Raw genomic sequence first — 26085 nt, forward strand, 5'->3', positions numbered from 1 at the left:
CGAACTTGAGCTTGCCGGACTTTTCCATCCGATTGTTTGATCGTGTGTACGTGGCATTAGATGGACTAGCAGATTTAGATTCACTAACAAACTAAAGTTGAAACCCAGCTCACACTTTATAAGCAGTTACAGCAACATTTCTTTTTTTTCCTTTTGTAATGAAGGTGGTTTCATAAATAAAAGCTGATCATTGTAAGCACTCCTGTCAGTGGCACATGGTCTGTCTCATTCCTGTAACTGCTACATCTGCAAGAGAGCTTTTTCTTTTGAAAAACGGATGTACTGGCTAGATCACCAGGGGAAAATGCAAGAAAGAAACCTAAAAAAGAAAACAAATGCAGCCATCACATCTAAGAATTGGTAAGCTGCAATATAATGTTTGCTTTTGGGTTTGATACCACTTTGATCTTTGAGATTGGTTTCTCCTTCCCTGTCAAAATATACTTCACTGGACATGAGTGTTGATTTATTTTATTTTTTTGGCATCAGTCATTGGTACCTTGTGCAGAGTTGCCATCTGATTGTCAGTATGTTAAAAAAAGAAAAAGGAAAAAGTTGAATAACTCACCATGACTTACTAAATACCCTGGACTGTCTAGTTTCCAAGAGGGGTCATTTTGGGGATATTTGTACCGTCCTGTCATTTTCAAGCATCAAGAAATGAGATGATGCGTCAGCACATCAAGATTGATCGATTTTTCAGAGATATATACCTTAGTTTGTGGACTCTATAACTTTGCTACTGACTAATAAACACTGATTTGGGTTGTTTTCAACAAAGTGTAGCAGAATACATTTTGCCCTAAATTTATGAAGAAAGGATATTTATTTGCAAAAGTTGTGTTTAAATACCACCAAACGAATAGAACACTATTTAAAAAAAAAAAAAAAAAGATAAATATTTCATATGGGTACAGTGTTGCATTAATGCATAACTGTCATTCAAAGTGTGACCCCGCTGAAAGCTGAAAATTGGCCTGGGCAGGAAGGGAGTGAAAGTGTCTGGTATTGAAGTGGTTAAAGACTTCTTTGTCCCTTTAATTGATGAGAAAGAAAATAGAATTTTTGCACTCACCATAAAATCCTTTTCTTGGAGTCCTTTCGGGTAAGCAGGTCCTACTCCTCTGAGTATTTTATTATGCTCTTGATACTTGTGGGAGGGTTAACTTGCGCCACCCTACAATTATTTTATTTGCCAGTGTTTATTTCTCCTGTACAATGCAGTAAACCTTAAAGGTCAAAGACTTTCTGTGTGCCTCAACAGACTCCTAAAAAAGGATTTATTTTTTATGGTAAGTACATAAAATTTAGTTTGGATCATTACATTGATGACGTTTGCATCAAGTTGATGTCGTTCATTTTATCTTAAAACAAACAAACAAAATAAAAGGCAATTAATTTCCTTAGACTGGGTTCATACGTATGTGAATTGGATGCGGGTTTCCCCGCATCGAATTCGCATGACGGGACTGTGACCGGCTATCAATGGAGCCTGTTCACACAGCTCCGGGATGGCGGCTGTCCGCACTGGAAAAGGGTCCTGTGCGTCTATGGCTCTTTTTCAGGTCTGAATTCAGGCAAAAATTCGGACCTTATTTGCACCTGAAATGGAGAACGGGTGAACCGGACCCCCCTTCCCGTGAGCCGCTGCTAGTGTGAACTCAAGTTCTGGTTACTATCTTTTGCCTGTTTCTTCTTCATACAGTAATAATGCATAAATTGGGTACCTCCTTGCCTGCATTTTTTTTTTTTCACTTCTGTTTCTCAACAAAAATGCGGCATGGGCTGGTCTGACATATGCTCCGTCATGCAACACAAGTTGCATGACATGTCACAATCAATGATTTCCTATGAGAGGCATCTTAACTGGTCCGACTTGTGTCAGTTCAAGGGAAGGGGGCGATGGACGAGCAGGCGACAAACCTGGGCGGGGATTGTGGGGGTCGGCAGGGGGGCAGGGGGCTTATCGGACTCTGGAAGCCCCCCTTTAACAAGGTGGCCCCCAGATCCTGACACACCCATGTGAGTTGACACACCCATGTGAGTGAGTAAATTGTACCCCTACTCATTCACCAAAAAAGTGTCGATTAAAAAAAAAAAAAAAACTGAGTTTTTTGACAAGTCCCTTATTAAGAATGAAGAATATCCCTGTCATAGCTCCAACGTGTCTTCTTTCTCCGGTTCTGCGGCTGATGTCTTCTCCCGCCGCCGACCTGCTAAAAGTAAAAAAAAAAAGAAATGGTCCTCCTCCGATGGGTCGGCAGAGGCAGAAGGCAATACAGGAGGAAGAAGACAGCGGTGGTGGAACTGAAGAAAGAAGACACGGCGCTATGATGGGGGATATGCTTCATTTTTAATAAAGGACTTGTCAAAATCTCTTTTTTTTTTTCATATTGACACTTTTTTGGTGAATGAGTAGGGGTACCCCAACTCATTCACATGGGGGGAGGGGTGCGCTGTGATCTGGGGGCCCCCTTGTTAAAGGGGGCTTGCAGATTCCGATAAGCACCCTGCTTTGGTGTTGGGGGGGGGGGGTGCAGAGATGGTTTTTGATAAATTTGGCATGAGGTTTCCCCCATACCAGAAGCAAAGGAACTGTTTTGGTCAAAGGACAAGTTGCAGTCATCTCAAGGTTGGTTTACGTTCAGTGAAGTCGAACGTGAAGTCACAGGGCAAAGTCAGATCAGCTTTCGTGTGACTTTCTGTGTCGGAGCAGTGTAAACCCTAAAGTGTAAAGAGTAAAAATAACCTTATGCTCAAATCTAAATCCACTGACGTCTGTGTCTCCTTTTTTTGGGGGGGGGCAGTGAGTGATTAAAGGGAGAGGCGTGCCAGGTCAAATCTTGAAGGGTGATTATGAGCCACCCAAGGTTGCCAGACCCAGAGGAACTTAGCATGGGTACCTGATAGTAGCGCAGTAAGCTTCTCATTCACCATAATATCGTTCACGCAGTGTTTAACTGCTTCATAGCTGAGGGCCGGGGTCTTTCAGGCCCGCGCTATGGTCAGTTTAGTTGCAGTAAAAATATGTGCAGCCAGCTGATGCTCAGGACGGAGAAGTTCTGCAAATGGTTTCCATAGGAGGGCCTCGAAGGGGTCTCTTTTTATATTAGTATTAGTGTACGGAGTAGTGCATATATTCTGACCCATAGTCTCCACACCTTGGGGCAGGTCCACCAAATGTGTGCCATGGTGCCCTCCTGAGAGCACCCACGAAAGCATAGGGGAGAGTAAGATGGGATAAAGCTCGCCAACCTAGCGGGGGGTGTAATGCCACATATAGAACACCTTGTACGCATTCTCCAGGAAAAGGACATTCCTGGAGCATGTGGACAGTGCCTTGGTCATAACCTGCCAGTCCTCCGGGTCCAGTTGCCGTCCCAACTCAGCCTCCCACTGGAGATTATAGGGCCTCAATGGCGGTTTCTTGGAGGTAATTATAGCTGAATAAATAAGAGAAATCATGCCCGATGTATGGGGCCGGGTTCTACAGAGACTTTCGAAAAGGGGACATGGTGTAGGGGGTAGTCCTTGACCAAATTGGTTGTTGGAGGAAATGCCTGAGTTGGAGGCAACTATAATGTTCCCTAAGAGGGATGTCATGGGAGGAACGAAGGGCTGCAAATGAAATCATTTTAGTCGGGGTGAGCATAGAGTGTACATCTACAAAACCATGAACGGTCCACCATGCAAATTGCTAGGGATTATCTCAACCTGGCGGGAACAGCGGGCAATGTAGGAGACGGAGTAACGGCAGATGGGGGGGGGAGAGTAAACCTGCTGAATATTTAACTGCATCCCAAAGATGAAGAGAATGGGCTAGACAGGGGCCTATGTTAGGTGGCCGCTGTGCTCTAGGGAGCCAGGGGAGGGAAGCCAGCGGAGTTGGGTGTGAATCCACCATGTCAATGACTGCCCAGGGTGGCACTTGTTGTTGCTCGTGGAGGCGGGAGAGCGGGGTGATACCCGCTGCCGTATAATATGCTTGTAGATTAGGGACCGAGAAGCCACCATTAATTTTGCGGGCATAGAGGACCTGTCTTTTAATCCTGGGCTTCGACGAACCCCAGATAAACTGCATTACTTTACGTTGGTGAATTCTGAGAATGTGGGAAGGTACCTGGACCGGTAAGACCCGACAGTAATAAAGCAGTTTTGGAAGGTAAGTCATACGCACCGTCGCTATCCTACCAAACCAGGAAATTGGAAGGGTGGACCAGGAGTCAAGCAAGCTCGTTAATTTCCTAAAAAAGTGAGGGATAGTTCGCCTGGTATAGCCCCGAGTACCTTGGGGTGAGATTAATCCCCAGGTAGGGTAGCGATGATATCCATTGAAAAGAGAATGTGGCCTGCAAAGACTCCAATTCTGAGGATCTAAGGTTAATAGACATCGCTTTAGATTTTGCCGGATTAACTGACAAGCCTGAGAGCTCAGCAAAGGAGTTCAGAAGGGAGAACAAGTTGGGGAGAGAAATTCTGGGTTTCGTAAGCGTTAACAAAATGTCATCAGCGAACAACGACAATTTATGGGAAGTACCCGCTATTTCCACTCCGGAAATTTCCGCATGGGATTGAATAGCTTCCGCCAAGGGTTTCATCGCTAGTATGAATAACAATGGGGAGAGTGGACACCCTTGACGGGTTCCTTTCCTTATGGGGAAGGTTGACGAGTCACAACCATAGTATCACCCTTTGGCCTGTGGGGAGTCTTAAATGCCTGAGATCCATTAAAGAGGTGCCGAAGCCGCAGTGGCTAAGCACCTGCATCAGGTACGGCCAAGACAAGGTGTCGAAGGCTTTATTAACGTCTAGGGACAGAAACATTGTTTCCAAAGATCTAGCGTGCACTATATGTTGGACCTGTAATAGCCGTCTGATAGCGTCTCCTGCCTGTCTACGAGGGACAAAACCCACTTGTTTTTTTTTTTTTTGATCAACCGCGGAAAAAAGGAGTTCAAGCGAGTGGCCATAATCTTTAAGATTTTCATTTTGATGTTAATCGGGAAGATTGGATGGAAGTTGGCCCAGGAAGAGTGATCCTTATCCGGTTTGGGGATCATAACAACGTTGGCCGTCAACCAGAAGCGGAGTGAATGAATGGCCATCTCTCACCACGTACATGGCCGCCAGATGAGGGGCCAGTACGTCAGCCAGTTTGCGTTAGTATAAAGCCGTAAAGCCATCCGGGCCCGGACGCTTTCCCACTTTCAACTCTTTAATACAATGGAGAACTTCCGAGACCTGTATGTCTCGATCCATGAGCGACACCTGGGTGTCAGATAAAGAGGGCAAGGATAAGTCCTTGAGAAAAGCGTTCAGGTCCAGGGCGGAGGTCTGGGCCGGGACGGAATAAAGCTTGGTAAGACTATGACGGAATTCATCGAAGACCAAGCGGGGGTTGCCCATTAAGGTATTATGGCGGGTACGTAAGGTAATGGGAGTGAACTTTGGGGCGAAAGTTCGCAGCCTATTGGCCAACATAGTGTTGGGCTTGTTCGCCCACTTCTGACGGGCCCAGCGGAGAGTGCGTTCAGCCTCATCCGTTAAACATAAGTCCAGAGCCAATCGGGCTTTGTCCAGGAGTTTATGATTAGCCAAGGTGGGGGCTTGCTTAAAGGTCGCGGAGAGGGCCTCCAGCTTTTTCCTCCAGCTTGCAGCGGGTCTGAATCCTCTCTTTCTTACGCTGTGACGCTATACGGAGGACCTCTTTATAGGCCTCCCACAGGGTCACCGGAGAGGAGACCGACCCTGAATTTATCCTGAAGTAGTCCACCGAGGCTGTGGAGATCCTTGAGGATCGGTTCTAAAGAGAGAAGAGAATCATTCATCACCCACGGGGCACACACTGGCTTGCTAATGAGAGAACGACTAACGGTTAAAACTGGGTCATGATCAGTCCAAGGGGCCGTCAAAATAGAGACCAAAACTACTAAGGGGAGATGCTTACATAACAGAAACATATGGTCTATCCTGGAGTGAGAATGAGGAGGGTGAGAATAGTGGGTATAATCCCTACTAAGAGGGTGAAGTTCCCGTCAGATATCGATTAGCTCATGGTTTTGTAGGGCCTGTAAGAATTTTTTAGCTGCTGGGGAAGAGGATTTATGATCCGATGGATAGTTGTCTAGAGAGGGGTTTAACGTCGCATTAGAATCACCCGCCAACAAAAGGATGCCCTTCTGATGGGCCCTCAGGAGGGAGCAGACATGGGTCAGAAAGGGGCCGGGTTATTGTTCAGGGCATAATAAGTCATGATAGTGACCTCGTTGTACTGAATGGAACCCTGGAGAATAAGATATCTGCCGTTTGGGATCAGCTATTTGTTTACTGCAAATAAACGGGAGTGACTTTTGTATGGCAATGAGGACCCCTTTCTGCTTAGTGGGACCATTAGCTAAATAAACTTGGGGGTAGTTCGCAAGAAAAGTACTTGGGATAGGAAGAGGAGGAGAAATGGGTCTCTTGTAAGCATGCTATGCCTATATTAAGATGTTTGAGGTATTTGAATATCTTGCTTGCTTCTGGGGTGAATTCATGCCCTGAACATTCAGGGAAAGCCAATGAAGAGACATTATGTCAGAAATTTACGGTCTAAGGCCTTCTGTTCGCACACCCCAGGGATCGGGGGAAAGGAGGGGGGGGAGGAAGAAAGAGAGAAAGATACAGAACATGAAGAGCGAAGAAGGAAAAATGAGCTCGGAATGGAGCATGAGCTCAGAGATGTGTTACAGCGTGGGCTGGAGGGCCCACTTTGGGGTGCGGCCATAGCTGAGAAGTCAATCTCAGCCAGGTGTACACACATCGGGGGGAGCAGTGGTCCGTCAGAACCACCGGCCTGCAATAAACATATTACAACAGTATAACTAATTGAACATAGAATCCGGATTAACAAGAGAATCAAGCATAATAATAGGTAAGCACAACAACAATAAGGCAACATTTGTGAACAAACAGCGTACATAAGGATCGGGACGCAGGGGCCCCCCCAAGCCCCCAGAGAGGACAGCCAGAAAGCTGTAGACTCCAGGAGGTTGAGCGGACCCACGCGGCACGATATGGTCGCCCCTCCAGTCCAACTAATCCCCCCCTACGGGGGCGGGAGACCGAAGGGTATAAGGACTAAGTGGAACCGACGGCCAACTAGGCCAACAGTGGGGGCGGTACCCCCACCCCACCACAGTCCCCAAGTCCGCCGAAATGGGGACCTCAAAAGGTGACCCTGACTGATTGAAATGCCACTGGGGGCAGCTGTGCAGAGGAGGCTGGGATGCCGAGGAGTTCCATCTGACGGCTGTCCGGAGGCCATCATCACCCCCAGCCGCCCTCACAAGAACGGGGCGTCCTATAATAGGGCGCTCCCCCGTGAGCCAAAATAGAGTCCAATGACAATGATATGGCGGGGGGGGGGGTAACCTCCGAAACATGTTACCATAACCTCGTGTCAAGAATAACCAAAAGAAAAAATATAAAAATAAAACCGTGAAACATAGAATTGTCATCAGGACACGGGAGCAGGTAGCCAGAACAAGTCAAGGTGAGCAAACAAAAGGGAAGGGGTTGATGTCCTCACCCGTTACCGGAAGGCTGAAATCGTTGGGCTTGCAGGTCCCGCAGCGCTTGGGATCCAGACTGAGATCTCTGAGATGCTTGAGACGACTGGCGGGACGGTCTGGAGGGTCCCGGCCTGGAGGGCCCAGGTCTGGAAGGTGTGGGTTGAGCCTCAGGAAGGGACGAAGGAAGCTCCAGCTGGAGGTCCGAGAAGTGGCGCTTCATGTCAGATGGAGAAGTAGCATGACACTGTCGACCAAGGTGGGAGAAAGAAAGCCTAAACAGAAACCCCCATCTGTACTTGATTCCTTGGGATTGGAGGACCTGGAGGTAGGGTTTAAGGCCTCGCCGTCTGGTAATGGTGGCCGGAGAGAGGTCGGCGAATAGCTGGAGGGGGTTACCCTGGAAGGAGAGGGTCTGCTGTTCTCTCGCTGCCTGTAAAAGTCTCTCCTTGGTCCGATTAATAATGAAATTTGATGAAAACGTCCCTTGGGGGGACCTCGGAGGGTTTAAGGGCTAAAGACCTATGAATGCGGTCAAACTCGAGCCTCTCCACTGAGATCTCAGGGGCCAGCTCTTGAAAGAATGCTGTAGCCGTTCCCTGGAGGTCAGTAAGCGCCTTAGGGATACCTCGAATGCGGAGGTTATCCCTCCGGGCCCTGTTTTCTGCATCCTCTAACTTATCCCTCAAGGCCTCCATCTCAGCTGACATTCTATCCACCTCCTCTTCGTGACCCTCCAGCACCATGGTAGCCAAATCCATGCGGTGTTCAAGCTGGTTGGTGCGGTGGCCTATCTCTTTAAGGCCCCGCAGAAAGTCAGCAGAGCTCTTGCGAGAGGCCCAGTAATCTCATCCCTGACAATACTGCGAAATTTATCCAGCATCTCATCCGTGTCCGCAGGGGGGAACTCGCCCCATCCGTAGGGAACAGGTGGAGGCTATCAGTGGGGGATGCTGGACCTGCAGCTGAGTGCTGTGTGTCCTCGTCTGTCTCTGGAGGCTCGGGCGCCATCTTGGATTTACCTCTGCCGGAGGCTGGGGAAGGCCTTATGTGCTGCCGGTTCTTTGGAGGCTTTTTCGCCAAGCGTTGCATCACCGGAGCCCGCATGGTGCGTTTCGGGGCTTCTGGAGGTAAGTGTGCTGCTCCTGCTATGGTTCTGTCGGATTAGGCCGGGATACGTGTTCCGACAGCACGTCGCTCGCGCACATGCGCCCCCTGTGTCTCCTTTTTACACATTTAAGAAAAAAAAAATGAAATTGTTTTGGTACACAGCAGAAATAAGTTTAGTTTAAAACAAACCATAGAAATACAAATCCCCAAATAAATAATATAGTCCAGATAAACAGTATATAGCTGTATCAAGACGTTTATGTTTTTAGAAGTATGGCCTCTCCAACAATAAAGGTGATGCAGCCAGTCACCCTAAACGGCAAATAATCTCACGGGTGGCCATAGGCATCCATCAATTATAAGGTTGTTCACAAAAAAAGCAAAGAAAATACACTAATGGACATCATCAGACATCAAATGACCATGATCATTTGTACCATAAATGTTGTTTAATGTTGTTTTTAATCTTTGTAATAAAATTAATGTCTTTCTAAACTGTGTGTGTTGATATGCTTACCTCTTGACAGATAAACGCATCTTGTAAAGTCCCAATTAGCCATTTGGGACAGGTCGGCGATATCTGTTTTTTGTTTTTTTTAACCAAGTAGGGATGTGGATGCAATGCTCTGCCATTAGACACTGTCCATAACTCTTTTATTCAATATTATCAGGTTGTTCACATCTGCGTCTCTATATTGACTTTTAGGCTGGATTCACACTGTAATGGTGTGCTAGTACATGCAAGTTAACCCATGTTACTCCACACATTAACTCATGCTGTGCCATTCATTAAAGTGGTTCTAAAGCCTAAATATTTTTACCTTAATGCATTATGGTAAAAATGTTTAGGCAGTGATATCGCCTACAGAAGAGGAGGATCAGAGCTGCTCTTTGCAATTCTGTTCTATGCAAGTATTACACGTTTATTAATAAGTAAACAAACTTTACAATCAATTCAAATTGTGTTGCATGGGGTAATCTTTTAGTTTGAGGTACCTAATGCATGCAGTATTAGTAATGATTTACTATATTATTGTGGCACATTGCAACGCAGGTGCTTTGTCAAGGTGTGTTGGGGTGCCATTTAGAATAAATTGCACTGTATTGCACCATTTGCAACACAATGGTCTGAATCTAGCCTTTCAAGATGTTTACTTTCTTTCATAGGTAAGGTGCTTTCTCATGTTAATTCTGCAACTCAGTCCAAGCAAATTACTATCACTGAAAGTGGAGCAGTTACTGGGACATCCCTAGAGTCCACAACCCAGTCGTCCAATAAAATTGCCATATCCCCTCTAAAGTCTCCTCCTACCAAGGTAATTATTATTATTTTTTTTTTAAGATTGACTTTTATTCCACTGGGTGCTTATGACTTTACATACACAGTGTAAATATGTTTTACTCCTGAAAGAATGATGTGTCTACTTTAAAGCAGACATGTGCCTTGCCCATGCAAGTCAAAGCAACAGATTCATTTTAAAGGCAGCCTGGCTAGCAGCAGATAAATGCCTCCCCCAGTTTTCAGTTACTGGGAGCTAATAGACGTGAAGAATTCTAGCATTTATAGGGCGTATGATGCTCAGTCCCACAGTACTGGTGCCATGCAGTTGGCTGCTCCTACTCCAGCTGGACTAACTTTCTAACTGCTTCCTGCATTCAAGCAAAACTACACAGGTATAAAGGGCAGGCAAGTATATGTAGTTGGTGGGTCCAGCATTAAAGTAAAACTGTTATCTTATTCAGTTTTGCATTCTACAGGGCTGTCATTCTTATTCATAACTACTCTATGAATTCCTAATCTCAAACAAGGGCATATAATGTGTTTGGGCACCTTTATATGAAATCCTAGGTAGTCAAGGAAAGAAAGAATGACAAAGAGGGGAGGGAGGAGCAGGGGAGTGCCTTTCCATTCCTGGTTATAGGGCTGTGTGTTTCTATTGTAGCACACAATGGAGAGATACAAAGCATTAGTACCTGCATGCAAGGGTGTCTCCATGGGATGCTGCAAGTGAAAGAGCCACCCTGAAACCAGAAACCTGGTGAAGTGTTCATGGATTAAAAGTTAAAGAAGCTGCATACTCAGGCCTCATGCACACTGCAGCTGTCAAACGCCTTTTTTTTTTCCTGCCCCTAAATGCCCCCCTAAGTTACCCATATGTGTCCGTGCACACATAGGTATTTAGAGGCAGGTATGTTTAGGGGTGGGAAATCTGAATGCACGAAAATCGTGTTTAGGAAAGGAGCATGTGTATATATGCGTCTTGAGTGCTCATTTCTGTTGTCAGAATAAATTAATATTTAGCCGATGAAATGAATGAATGCTGAGCAGGTTCTGTTCTGACAAACGCCTCGTCCCCTCTACAATCCTTTCCACTTTTACTTTAGCGACCATAAACTTATAACAGAAAGGTCCCCAAGACCAGTGTTTCTCAACTCCAGTCCTCAAGGCACCCCAACAGGTAATGTTTTCAGTATTTCCCTCAGATGAAACGGCTGTGGTAATTACTAAGGCAGTGAAAATGATCAAATCGTCTGTAGAAAATAATGGTAGTCCTGAAAACATGACCTGTTGGGGCGCCTTGAGGACTGGAGTTGAGAAACACTGCCCTAGACCCTTCTTACTAATGAATAACTGTGACCAATAGCTGATGTCCCCTGCTTCAGCTACTGCCAGCCTTCTGTGTTCCCTGTCTGCCACTATCTTCCCCTCTGTGCACTGGCAATCATCTCCCCTCCATGTTACTTCAACAATTCGCTGTCTCTTGTATGCCCTCTGGTACCCCCCTCCCTTTTCTGCTTTCCCTCCACCTGTACCAGCAGAGACAGAAGGTTACGGAGGGGAGCATGTCTTTTTGTGAATGAACAGGAAAGTGCTCTATACAGTAGGATGTCCAGAGGATGAGATTGATGAATCTGTGTCATCCATTTTCTTCCCTAATGCAAAAGAGAAAGGTCTTACATTGCCTTAAAACCCTATTAGTTAAAAAGCTAAAAAAAAAAAAATATATATATATATATAATTAAAAAAAAAAAAAAAAAACATAAATACACAGTTTACTTCTGTGTGATGCATGTTAGTGTGTTGCATCCTAAGAAAATGTGCCTTCCTGTTGGTCCACTGTGGTGCCATTCATTGTTAATACCACCCCAATGCACCTTGCTAACCTCCCCTAGAGTGCCACAAGACACAGTGACTTGTTGCCTTGCATTGTGATGTGCTGCATTAAAATAAAGGTCCATTCACATCAGCGGACATGATTAATGTTGCACAGAAGGCATGCTGGTTTGTGTTTTAACAATGTACCGCAGCGCATGTGTAGCACAGTGCAACACATTGAAGTTATTTTTATTTTTTTTAAATTACATTCATTTAACTATGCACAGCACTGCTTTGCGACATGCTGGCTTGTGATAAAATGTATGCCTTGATCTTGTTATCGCAACGCATTCTGTAATAGCAATTTGGCTGTATGCTATGCACACAGCCACATTTGCTGCTGTGCTTTTAATAAGCACCCATTTCCATCTTAATGATATAATACTTTAAGCTTACCTTCCAACCCACTCATCCAAGTATTCAGACATCACCCCACATTCCTACATCCTCATCTCAGCCTGGCTGCTCCTCAGTCAGGCCCCTCTGGTTCCCCATTAAAGAGCCATCACCAGCATTCTCCAAACGGTCAGCATCTCTGTCCTCTAACCTCAACCAAAAACTTTATTTAGCTTTCCACTGGAAGCCACGCCCTGGAGGGTTTGCCTCCAACAGCTTAACACCTCCCACAAAGGGTGTGACCTCACAGCAGTAACACAGGATGTGAATGCCCATATATGGACAATACAATACAATGCAATACAATTCAGAAGTACCAATCACAGACATGTATACATTCAAATAGTCAGTGACGCAAAATGACTAAATGCTTTCAATGATGGAAACCATACAAAACCAATGAACGATTACTAGAATTCCGTTGATAGAAATCCTTAATATATATATTGTTCCAGAGAACAATGTATACCTGGATTATTCCACATCTTGTGGATGGAAGGCTATCCACAGATGTGCACTGCCTATCTCCATGTGGTGATCAGACACAGCAGAGACAACGTGCACACAACCACCTACAACCAATCCCCGCAGAGCAAGCATATGCCCCCAGATGATCGTCTGTACAGTGTACAGGGGCCCTTTTGCTGGCGGACATACCCCCACTCCGAAAACACCTTTTTCCAATCCCAAGAAGTTATCCACTACCTAACGGATCTCAACCAGCGTCAGTCTGCCCCAGTCGGCTCTCTTAGAGCGGGCTAGGAGAGAATGAACACAGGAGGACTCTTATGACAATACATATAACAAATACATCTAAAATTTTCCACAACAATACCAATACAGTACACACACACACACACACACACACACACACACACACACGGCATAGGTGTGAAGACACTTCCAAATTTTTATAGTAAGTTTCTTATTTACAGTTTTGCATACCTTTTTTTGATTTTTCACTGAGTTACAAAAATGCACAATTTAAAACTGGTGTATATTTACAGGTTATTAAAAACACTGTTTTATCTTTTAGATTTAGTTGAAATATTGTAAGTTATGTTGTGTGCTAAAAGTGGTTTTAGGGTATTTTTATGGAAAATATAGTTTTGATAGACATTTGTAACTATTGTGGGATGTTGGTCCAGTGCTGTTAATCACTATATATGTTTTTAGTTTTTTACGCACTTTTGACATACCACCAGAACTATATTAGCAGTATATACAGTTTGTCTCCATTGAAGGGTCACCTGCAATCTCTCCCTTTCACACATATGCAGCCCTTTTCCACAAGCGGATAGCTCTCTTAGAATTTCAGTACCCTCCTGTTATTGTATGTTTACAATGTCTTATATGAATAACTATTGTGGGATGTACAAAATTAGGAGCACCATCTTTTTGTTTTAGCCTCCTGTGCTTTCAGAAAATGTATGGTTACAAATGAAAAGCATGACCTGGCAGTATATGGGTTAATGTAAAAATGCCTTTTCCCTCTTTTTTTTTTTTTTTTTCCCTCTCCATCTATTCTATAATACTCCTCAGGTCACAGTGGTATCGGTTGCATCCCAGCCCTCCAGCTCTCCTCAGAAGACCGTTGGTGTGCCCATAAGTATGGCCCTTGGTCAGCAGCTTCTGAGTGTTCAGACATCCACTTCCTCTTCTCCCGCAAAGGCTATTACTAACTGTACAAATGCTCAGGTAATCACTGTGGTTTTATTTCTGCCAGTGAGATAGTCTAAATTTTTCAAAAAATATCATGAAGCCAGAAGTACGTGATATGAGTTGGTTATTAATGCAATCAATTCACTTGTACTGTCGGGTAATTTGGCCACCTACAGGAGGATTGCACACTGGCAAACAGAAAAATTGGGGGCCAGCCTAGGATAAACCCCATCTGCCCAGCATGCCTCATTTTTCTGCTAGTGTCCTAGGAGGATGGACATGTCTCCTCTGCTGAAAAAGGTTCAGCTTTTTTGATCGCTACGGTTTTCAAGATTCCTGCTACATTGCTGTTAAGTTTTATGCAGCTATCTGGATCAGCCTTTTCTAAGCCTCTCTTAAAGTGCCATACCTGGGCCACGCTTCACTGGATGTGGGGGTTTAGCCTGCATTATGGCTCTTTTCAGCTACCTTGAGACTAGGAACTCGTGACCTCCTAATGGCCTCAATTTTTGCCCCCCTGCTAAAGTTTATGCCATCCTGGGAGTCTTCCTTAGCTCGGTCAGACCTGGCCGTTCACTCTGCTTTCTCCATGGAGGATTTCACTGTAGTCATGTAAAATTGATTGTGCCAAATAGCACTAGCGATTGCTGACTATTACTACATAAGCCAAAGCATGCTTCTGTGTCTTCCACTGCAGATTCTCTTTGTAGACCTATGCATAAAAGGTGCATGGTACAAGGTACCAATATAACTGCATGTCCTAATTTAATGAGCATTTCCTTAGCTTTGCTGTGGGCCCTCTGCAATTGGTTTGTGGCCTTTTTTCTGTGCCAAGGTGCTGACCCCAGTCAGTCTTTCAGGGCATCCCTTGTGGGATATCTTGACAACCTTCTGCTGAGGGGGGACAGTCATCTTTGGGTTCTAGCTGACTCCTTTTTAAAGAAGTTTGGCTGTGCCTAAACCTTCAAAAATCAGTGCTGAAGAGCTTACTCTTCATTTGGGAAATCTGTGTCTAATCCTGGATATCTCTCAAGCCAAAGATTTATTTTCCCCAGGAGAAATGTCAAGCGCTTGACTCGTGATTTCTTCAGGCCAGGAGTTGCCCGATTCTTTACTTCTGCATGAGAGTCCAGGGGCTGATTTGTAGGCTCCTTAAAGGCAGTCCCTTTTGCCCAATTTCACTCTGGACCCCTACGATTTTGTTACAAGTCTATCCGATCCAATTCTTCTGGCACCGAAGACCAGGTTGTCTCTGGCTTGGTGGCTCAGGAGTCTGGCTCCAGATTTGGGGAAGTATTCCTTCCCTTCTTTTGGAAGAGCCTTATGATGCATGCCAGCCTGTTGGGTCCTGAGCACCCTATCTGTACAGGGACTTGTATGTCAGAGGAATCTTACCTCTCAGTCAACATCCTGGGGTTTTGAGATTTTTTTTTTTTTTTTTTTTATCCTTGCAACACTTAATCTTACAGTTGGAGTATCACCTGATCCATATTTTTGGACAGTCAGACAACCAACAGGGAGGAACCAGAGGTATTTACAGGAAAAGAGTGGTAGTACGGATCCTGCCATAAGTAGAATTTCACATTACAATTTGTTTTGCTTCCTAGGCATGGACAATTGCTAGACTAACTTTTTTTTTTTTTTTCCCCTCAAATATTTTATTAAAAGAAACAAAAGGCTCCAGTACAAAGGTACAAGTAACGGTGCAGAGAGGTACACACATATATATACAGTGCCTTTCAAAAGTATTCACCTCACTTGGCATTTTTCGTGTTTTGTCGTCTCACAACCTGGAATTAACATGGATTGTTTGAGGATTTGCATCATTTAATTTACAGAACATGCCCACAACTTTGAAGAATTATATATTTTTTTTAATTGTGAAGCAAACAACAAATAGGGCAAAATAACAGAAAAAGTGCCTAACTATTCACCCCCCTAAAGTCCAATGCTTTGTAGAGCCACATTTTGCGGCTATCGCAGGTCCAAGTTGCTATGGATAAGTCTCTATGAGCTTGCAACATCTTACTACTGGGATTTTTGCCCATTCCTGGTAAAGGTTTTGCTCAAGAATATGCCTGTATTTAGCACCATCCATCTTTCCCTCAACTCTGACCAGTTTCCCAGTGTCGCCTGCTATAAAACATCCCCACAGCATGGTGCTGCCACCACCATGTTTCAATGTGGGGATGGTGTTCTTTGGGTCATGTGATGTGTTGGGTATGTGTCAGACTTTGGCCAAAAAGTTCAATTTTAGTCTCATCAGACCAGAGCACCTTCCTCTGTACATTTTGGGAGTCTCCCACATGCCTTTTTGCAAACTCAAAACGTGCCATTTTGCCTTTTGCTGAAAGTAGTAAATTTCTTCTGGCCACTCTGTCATAAAGCCTAACTCTGTGGAGCGTACGGCTTATTGCCATCCTATGTACAGATACTCCAGTCTCTGCTGTGGAACTCTGCAGCTCCTCCAGGGTTACCTTAGGTCTTTGTGCTGCCTCTCTGAATAATGCCCTCCTTGCCCGGTCCGTGAGTTTTGGTGTGTGGCCGTATCTTGGCAGATTTTCTGTTGTGCCGTGTTCTTTCCATTTGGTTATGATAGATTTAATGGTGCTCCTAGGGATCATCAAAGATTTGGACTTTTTTTTTTTTATAACCTAAACCTGACTTGTACTTCTCAATAACATTGTCCCTTACTTGTTTGGAGCGTTGCTTGGTCTTCAAGGTAGTGTTTGGTTAGTGCTGCCTCTTGCTTAGGTGTTGCAGCCTCTAGTGACCTTTCAAAAAGGTGTGTATATGTAATTGCAGATCATGTGACACTTAGATTGCACACAGGTGGACATTATTTCACGAATTATGTGACTTCTGAAGGTAATTGGTTGCACCAGGGCTTTTTATGGGCTTCATAACAAAGGGGGTGAATACATACGCACATGCCAATTATCCGTTTTTTTATTTCTGAACAAGTTTTATATATATATTTTTCTAATTTTACTTTACCTACTTAGACTCTTGTGTTCTGTTCCATCACATTTTATTCAGATTAAAAAAAAAACATTGAACTAAAGGCTGTAATGTAACAAAATAGGTAAAAAGCCAAGGGGGTGAATACCTTTGCAAAGCACTGTATATAGCAAGTACAACATAACAAAAGCTAGAGCATGGAAAAGACCATGCAGGGTCAAAAAAGGGCATATGGCAAACATCAAGGGAAGATAATCCCCTACAAAGCTACACAAAGGTAAGATGAAATTCTAGGCGTAAGCAATTTATTAACAGCCTGGGTAAAAAAAAAAACGGAGGGGGGGGGGGTGGATGGTGGAATAGTGAGCAGTGCATTTACATAGGGCTCCAAACCATGCCCAAATAACAGAGGGAGCAGTTTGGCACCCCAATGGGAGATTTTACTAAAGAGCACAAGAGTACTGGGAGACTACATCAGTGTGGGCAATGGGGGCATACTAAGGGGTAGGCCTAGCTAGATGCTCAAGCCAAGGGTAGCAAGGCTGCAGGGCTAGAATAGGAAGGATAGAGATGAGAAGGAAGTGGGAAGAATGGGGGACAAGTGCATAATAGGAGTAGAAAGGAGCAAAAGAAAGGGGAGAGGCGGATAGGAGAGTGGTGGCAGACTCGAGGGTAGGGTAAAAAAAGTTAGCTGGAGATATTATGGAAGTAGTAAGGTTTCATCAAAACCAGGGGGTAGAAAATGGGTCACCCAAGAGTTCCAGAGCGTCTCAAATTTAGGAACTTTAATAGAACAGCTTCCAATTTGGCGAGAATCAATGCTTGGGTAGTAATTCTGTGTTTTTCCACGAGTGCACACAACAAAGTGGATTTTCCAGGATTTGGCTATGGTCTGTTTGGCAGCAGTATTGACATGGAGCAGAAATTTAAATTGGCTGTGGGCCAAAGACATGGGATTGTTGTTCAGGAGAGCTACATTTGGGTCTGGTGATAAAGATGTGTCAAAAATTTTATATTGAATTACAAAAATCTCTGACCAGAAAGTTTGCACTTAGCCAGTAGTGTATGGATCTTTGTGAGTTGTAGTCCCTACATCCAGAGGTGTATAAGAATTTGTCTCACAGGTGGGGGAAAATGCATGTAGTCCCCCCTGGCCTCCAGTTTCAAAAGAAACTGGACAGGTTTGTCTCAAGGTATAGGAATCTCCTAGCGAAAGCGGTGGATGCTCTTTTTGTGCTCAGTATACTTTGATCTATGCTTTTCCTCCCCTGATATTACTACTTCGTCAGATGCAGGATCAAGATGGGGTTCAGGATGGAGGACATTCCTGTTTATATATATATATATATATATATATATATATATATATATATATATATATATATATATATATATATATATTTTTTTTTTATAGCTTCGGCATTGCCCAGGCGTATGTGACACGACTCTTAGCAGATGCTCTGTGGGCTTTTCTAAATCATCTGAATCTGCTGTCTCAAAGACCAATATACTATCTGGCTTCAGTATTTAACAGCATGGCTTTTGAAACCAAGGTTCTAAAGGACAGGGTCCACCTTTGAATAAGTAAATCCAACATTGTTAAAAGTTAGTCTATTTCTCACAATGTTTAACACCTTATGGGGAAGGCATACTTTACTTGGTAAGAAATGCAAGGCCTCAACCTTAGGTGATTCTCCAAGGTTATAGTCTCAAGGTAAGGTCACTACCTTTACTACCAAGGCACACTCTGCGATTACTACTTTGAGTGCTTCTTAAACTCTATGGCATCAGGCTACTGTTTCCCAGATTTGCATCCCTGCCACATAGTCTTTGGTTCAAAGGATTTCTAAGTTTTACCAGGTTTGATATTCAGGCCTTATCCAATTCCATCTTCTAGCATAAGGTTCTTCAGGCAGCTCTTTTATCTGCAGGCAGTCTTTATTTTTCTTTTGTTTAGGGCTCCTGTTGGTATTTACTCGCTGTTGCCCACCCCTTATTTAACTGCTTTTGAAAGTCCTGAAGGTTAAACTCTTTCTGTGTTGCTCAATGGATGAGAAAGAAAACAGGGTTTTCTTTTTTGCGCCCCGTAAAATCCTTTTCTTGAAGTCTGAGATACACAGGTCACACCCATCTTTGTTTATGATCATACTCTCAGTACTGCTTATATACAAATCTGTGGCGTGCTAGCTGTAAGAGCTTATCTTGAACTGGCTTTTTTTTTTTTGCGCCACTGTAAAACCTGAATGCCTTTCTGTGTCCCTCAATGGACTCCAAGAAAAAGGATTTTTATGGCAGGTGCAACCATTTCCTAAAAATAAGGTGTGTTCGTACTATTGATCTTTGAATTACATGTAATTTCTGTTTTTTTTTTTTTTTTTTTTTTTTTTTTTCTTTAGACTGTAAAACCAACAGTTCAGACAATAACAGTTGGTGGTGTTAATGCAACACCACAGTTCAAAACAATTATTCCGCTTGCAGCAGCTCCAAATGTACAGCAGATTCAAGTCCCTGGAAGTAAATTTCATTATGTAAGGCTTGTTACTACATCAACAGCAAGCAGCGCCACATCTGGTCAGAACCCAAGCACCAGCACTCAGCCTCTCCAGCAAGGTATGATTTTCTGTATCTAGCTCATATGTATATGGCCAGGTATAATATAATGCATGAGTACTGTGTTGGTTTTTTAATTTTTGGACAGTGGCCAGGCAGTGTATATATAAGCCCTAATCAGCTTTTCATTCCCTATCCAAGTTCTATATCTATACTGAATATTCATGTGCAGTTCTCCATGCTCTATATCTACACTGGATATTCATGTCTGGTTGATGTGTGCAGGCTAAAATCTCTGTGCCCTCTGCTCCTATGGTCTAGGTCATCTTCTGAGTTTTTACTAGCTTTTGTTGGTAATGGTCAACTTCTACTCTGTCTAGGGAGGTTTATTCATCAGTCATGCATGACTTTATGGGCCAAACTATGCAAATGTTTGTCGATTCTGAATTCATAAGCCACAGGCGCACTCCTACACATTCCCTTGCAGATTCTGTATCCAAGTTTGCCCGTGGCCTCCAAGCTATCAGCTGCTCAGACTGTCTGATGCTAGATCTGTCCAGTTTGACTGAACCTGCCTATGAGTAGTTGTGATCTTCTACCATCACTCCCAAATATGAGACCGCTTAAGCTCTTTTTGATGAGGTGCACAACATAATGCTAGAGGATCAGTCTTTCAGTTTTACCAGTGGTGTTCCCAGTCTAGGATCCTTTATAGCTCTTAAGACTGCCAAGACCTTTCTGGTACACCCACTGTTCCAGGTCTTTATGACTGGAAATATTCTGACAAAATATTTGTACCTCCCAAGCACCTGTTAGCCCTGTGCTGTTTGTGGGGGACTTTGTTAAAAAGTGGTCTTCCCTCTTTGTGGATCTGACAGTGTCCTGTCTGAATAAAGCATCCCTCATTCCAGTGGAGGATGTACCTTTCCTCAACAACTTATCAACAAGAGTCTAGAGGTTTTTTCTAGAATCTTGTACTTTCTGGCAGGCCTTGCTTTGCAACATGCTTTGGTTATGACTATGATCTGTCAAACCTTAACTGACAGGTCTAAGGCTATTTGAAGAGATATGATCACTATGGTTGATCCCTTTTGTCTTAGAATGTTTGGATAAAATTGCTGTAGCTTTTATTGGAGGTTTCCTGTCATGTTTCACGTCATTTCACATGTAGAGAACACTTTGGCTAAAGTGTATGACTGTGAAATCCACATCTAAGAAGTGCTTGCTCTTTGTGGTCTGTGAGAAACAACATATTGAGGTATGCTTAGCTACTGATGGTAACAACACAACCTTTTTTCAGCCAAAGAAGCCTATGGCTCAGTCTGAGAAGACTCATCCCTCTGAGGTGAAAAAAAGTCTCTCTCGGTACTTCTCAAACTCTTAACATGAAGCTTCAGCCTGTAAACAAAAAAGAAAAAGACAGCAGCTACAAATACTGTAGCTGTTGACTTTCAAAACACACTTATCTGGCCCAAGATCCAGCGATGTCCTCCCCTACCCGGCTCTTTGCCAGTCTTTGGGTGCAAGCACCGGCATCTTAAAGTGGTTGTAAGGCTACGTTTTTTTTTGTTTTTTTGTTTAACAACCTTACTGTGCAGTTCGTTTTGCACAATGTGGCCCCAATCCTCCGCTTCTAGGGTCCCCGGGAGGCGCTGGTAGCTCCTCCCCACATCATATAACCTCCTAGGAGAAGCACTCTCCCGGAGGATTACCTTGCGGCCATGCTCCCAAGTCCAGCATTTGCTTCCATAGATGCACAATGCTGGACTCTGCCCTGCCCCAAGTCATTGGATTTGATTGACAGCAGCAGGAGCCACTGGCTGCACTGCTATCAATCTATCCAATCAAGAGCTGAGACAACAGGCAGAGGGGAAGAGCTCGTCTCTGGCGTGGGAAATACAGGATTCAGGTGAGTAAAATGGAGGGGCAATCACTGCCAGAAGTTTTTTCACGTGAGGGTTTCCAACCCTTTTAACTGTGGGCAGCCGACTGTGACTCCTTGTGGCTTCACAGCCAGCCACCCATTATGCATGCGCGATCTGTACAGTGCTCTGTGACCGTTCCTGCAGTCTCCTGGGACCTGCGATGTGTTCCATGAGGCTTTGGGGAAGGCTGATCTTCCGCTCAGATCGCTGTGGCGATCTGACCGGAAGTGGGAGCAGGTACCTTTCCAAATCGGGTACCCGACTTTAACCCCCACCCCCCAAAAAAATAATAAATTCCAAATGTCGTAGCGGAGAGGAATGGGGGGAGGAGGAAGAAAAGTGGAACTTCCCCTTTTGGGTGAAGTTCCGCTTTAAGTTTAAGCACAAGCCAAGTTCCACGACCTCCTGCAAGTCCTGGGACTACAGGTCTGTCCAAACCCCCAGACAAACTCACTTCAGCATGCTTTTTCCAGACTGGGGGATGTCTGTTAGTCTTTGTGGGCATTTGATGGGATTGCATCTTAGATAAATTGGGTGCAGCAGGTAGTTTCCAGGAACTACAAGCTAAATATTTTCTCCTAGCCCCCTCCTCAGTTTATCAGCTCTAACCTTCTGTCACCCTAGATCAGGTGTGCCCAACCCTTTGAAGAGTGAGGGCCACTTAAGTGACTTAGAAAGTGGTCACGGGCCACAATGAGTGGAGCGGGCAGATGACAGGTTCGTGTGCACTCCGCATATGCAGAGCGGACATGGACACAGCGCGCTTTACTCTATGGGCCCTCTTATCCGATCTGCCCAGATGGAAGGGCACTGTTGCCCTTCTGTTTTTTTAGGGGATCGGATTGGAGGTAGGTGGGTGTAAACAGACACAAGTCCACTTACATCTGCTGCTTCATAGAGGTGAATGGAGGGCCTGATTGGATCCGACTGATCATGTGAAAGGGGTTTGAGGCTGCTTTCACACTGGTGCACTAAGGTTTACCCACACTGCAGGACCAGCGTAGTGCACCTGGCTTTCCTGCAGATAAGCTGCGCTTTGCCATAGACTTCTATTATATCCTACAGGTGTGATGCACTTTCTTAAAGTGTACCAAACTCGCAGGTAATAACAGAAGTCTATGACTGTGCTGGGTCAGTTTGAAAGCAGTCCAGTAACCATTGCAGAACAGATATTCCCATATATACAATGTGACTTTAGTAATGTACCTTCAATAACAGTCTTCCATTTAGGTATCGCCGGCTGTTGCTGTCCCAGGCACAGTGCATTTGGTATCACTTCGTCTGTGACAGGAGCCGGTGCTATACAGGAAGCATTGGCTTATGCGACTCCGCTCTCTCCACAGCTGTGCTTCTTCTACTGCCCGGCTTAATTCACATCCCTGATGCTCTGGGATGGTGGGTTGGCATGATCTGGGCTTGTCATACCACCATCCCAGAACAGGAGGTCGCGGGCCACATGTGGCCCTGAGCCACTGGTTGAGCACCCCTGCCCTACATGTTATTAGATCTCTAGGCATCCCTAGCATGTATTATGGAACAGTGTTTCAATGCCCCTGTTCCTGTGGAAGATCTGGTTAAGGAGTTCTACTCTAACATGTTCAGTTTGCTAAACAAATGAAGGCACCCTTCCATCATGGATCAAAGGGTATTTGGGCCTAGAAATTTTGCATTGACTCTACTAGGTCTTCCAGCCTTCTTGTGTAATAGAAATTTTCTGGTGTCTGTGAACATCAAGGGCGCATCATGGATTTTTATGCTTTGCTGTGGATCCTCTGCATTTTCAGTTTGTGGCCCTTACCTCCATTGCTGGCCTCTGTTCTACCCTTACTATGCTCTTAAGGTGTGCCTTGTAGGATATCTAGTTGAAATAACTGCTCAGGGAACATCATAATTTTGACTGTCCTAACCTTGCAGAGGTTCGATTAGATTTTGAATCTTCAGAAATCAACACTAGAACTCATTGTTTTGAATACAGGCGGTCCCCTACTTACAAACATCCGACTTACAAATTACTTCTACTTACAAACTGAGGGAGACAACAGGAAGTGAGAGGAAATCTACCCCTAGGAAGGGAAATTCTCTCCTGTAAGAATTAATATGGGAAAAAGATGTCACCACCGATGCTTCATCACCAATCCTTGTTTGCCTAATAACCCAAAAGTTTCAAAATCCAATTGTCATTGGGACAGAAAGTGAGGTGAAATCTTTTGAGCAGGGGCACATACAGCAAAACTAATGTTATGGGGTGATAACCCTTCCCTATGCTATCCAAAAAGCTTAAAAATAGATTTTTTGGCTGGCGCTACACTTAAAAAATTTACCTGTTCCAACTTACAAACACTTAACTTAAGAACCATCCTGCAGCCCCTATCTTGTTTGTAACCTGGGGACCGCCTGTATATGGGTGTAGTCTTAGACCCAGCTCAAGCCACAGTTTTTCATCATCATTCACATATCAAAAGATTCTGAGAATCACAAGGGACAAGGCCAAAATATGCAATATTGGATGCCCGTGATCTTCTAAGCCTTAGACAGCACTGCATTCAAAACCAGCATGATTCTGTGATAGACATCACTGCATGGGCTCAGAAATACTTTCAGAAATCAATGTTTGTGAACACAGTTCGCCATGCCATCCACAAATGCGAGGTAAAGCTCTATCGTGCAATGAAAAAGCCATATCTGAACCCGATCCAGAAACTCTTCTGGCTTCTTCGGGCTAAAGCTCAAAATGGTCAGGTGCGCAGTGGAAGACCAGATAAATAGAAAATTCGACATTCTTTTTGGTAACTGTGGGCTCTCCATCTTCCAGGCTAAAGAGGAGAGAGACCTTCTGGCTTGTTATAAGCGCTCAACACAAAAGCCTGCATCTCTGATGGTATGGGGGTGCATTAGTGTCTAAGGAATGGGCAACTTGCACAACTGGAAAGGTACCATCAATGCTGAGAAATGGTTTGGAGGTTGTTGGCTCAATGGTAGTGATTTCCAGTGAGTTACATAGTTGGATTGAAAAAAGACACAAGTCCATCTAGTTCAACCATAAGAAAAAAAATAAAAAAATCATACAATCCCATATACCCAATCCTATACCCACAGTTGATCCAGAGGAAGGCGAAAAAAACCCCCACAAAAAAGCAGGATCCAATTTGCTACAGCAGGGGAAAAAATTCCTTCCTGATCCAAGAGAGGCAATCGGATTTTCTCTAGATCAACTTTACCTATAAATGTTAGTACCCAGTTACATTATGAAAGAATCCAAGCCTTTATTAAAGCAATCTACTGAGCTGGCCAGAACCACCTCTGGAGGGCGTCTATTCCACATTTTCACAGCTCTTACGGTGACGAAACCTTTCCATATTTGAACATTAAATCTCTTTTCCTCTAGACATACAAGAGTGCCCCCTTGTCCTCAGCGTTGACCGTAAAGTGAATAACTCAACACCAAGTTCCCTATATGGACCCCTTCTATATTTATACATGGTGATCCTATCCCCCCTTAATCTCCTCCTCTCAAGAGTGAATAAATTCAGTTCCTCTAATCTTTCCTCATAGCTGAGCTCCTCCGTGCCTCTTATCGGTTTGGTTGCCCTTCTCTGCACTTTCTCCAGTTTCCCGATATTCTTTTTGAGAACTGGTGCCCAAAACTGAACTGCATATTCCAGATGAGGTCTTAAGCCCCATACACAGTCTGTCTGTCTCTCTATCCCTCTCTCCCCCTCTCTCCCCCTCCCCCTCTCTCCCCCTCTCCCTCTCTCTCCCTCTCTCTCCCTCTCTCACCAATTGAAAATATTTTGGTGCATCTTGAAACAAAAAAATATGACAAAGATGACCCAGGACTGTTGAGCAGTTAGAATCCTATATTTGGCAAGAATGGGACAACATTGCTCTCCCAAAACTCCAGCAATTAGTCTCTTCTTTTCCTAAATGTTTAGAGTGTTGTCTAACGAGGGGATGATACACCGTGGTAAACACGACCATGTCCCAACTTTTTTGAGACGTGCTGCTGCCATCAATTTAAAAATAACCTTGTTTTCTTCTTAAAATGGTACATTTTTCCATTTCTTCAGTTTAAACACAGAAGAAAACCATCAGCGCTAAAGGAATTGTCGGCCCTCTAATCTTATATGCATAAAAGACCATCACATAAACAGAAATGGGGAAATCTTCCACTGTATTTCTCAGATCAGACAATCCATCAAAAATCTGGTGATGAACAAGCTTTGCTGCCCTATTTAGATAGGGGTGATCCTTAGAGACTGTAACAAAACACACAAAGAGGGTGCACTAGCCATGTGCATTACCATATAACAATTTTATTAAAATTAAATATATACTCAAATGTATAAACAGACACATCGATGATCCAATCATTACAAGTGTTTCCCATGCACATAAAAGGAGGCTTTCCTGTTTACAAGGCAGAACCCTCTTCATCAGAGCTAACAGAGGCACACTGACCTACATGAATACGTAGCACTCAATTATCAAATTGAGGACAAACTACGAGACAACTCCCACTAGCCAAAGTCAGGGGAGGGGCTGAGGTGCAGCCGGTGACCCCTGTCAAGTAGCCACCTGTCAGCCACAGCACACTCCATAGCCCCATGGAATATGCCAACAGACCATTATAAAAAGATAAAAAATACTTAATAATAATGCATGCATGTATAAATAGTGTGTAAACACCATGATGGCAAACCTGAGTCTTGGGAATACTAGCTGTATTGGCCACATGGAGATGGTATAAGATCCAAAAAATGTTGTAAGCCACAGC

The 26085-nt window shown here is 44.1% G+C and overlaps 1 protein-coding gene across 2 annotated transcripts in view; it reads left to right on the top strand.

Moving 5' to 3' along the window:
* The window catches only part of LIN54 (lin-54 DREAM MuvB core complex component), a 95952-nt gene that overhangs the window by 21760 nt on the left and 48107 nt on the right, over positions 1 to 26085 (top strand). Inside the window, exons 4-6 of one of the 2 annotated variants that reach the window (XM_077476144.1) lie at positions 9828 to 9976; positions 13756 to 13911; positions 19233 to 19446. In XM_077476144.1, the coding sequence (XP_077332270.1) occupies positions 9828 to 9976; positions 13756 to 13911; positions 19233 to 19446 (519 nt within the window). The remainder of the gene's footprint in view (positions 1 to 9827; positions 9977 to 13755; positions 13912 to 19232; positions 19447 to 26085) is intronic. The other variant, XM_077476145.1, reaches the window with a different exon arrangement.

The sequence above is a fragment of the Lithobates pipiens genome, unplaced genomic scaffold (assembly GCF_037356315.1).
Source record: "Lithobates pipiens isolate NorthernLeopardFrog02 unplaced genomic scaffold, aLitPip1_a1.2 Scaffold_13, whole genome shotgun sequence".
Lineage (NCBI taxonomy): Eukaryota > Metazoa > Chordata > Amphibia > Anura > Ranidae > Lithobates > Lithobates pipiens.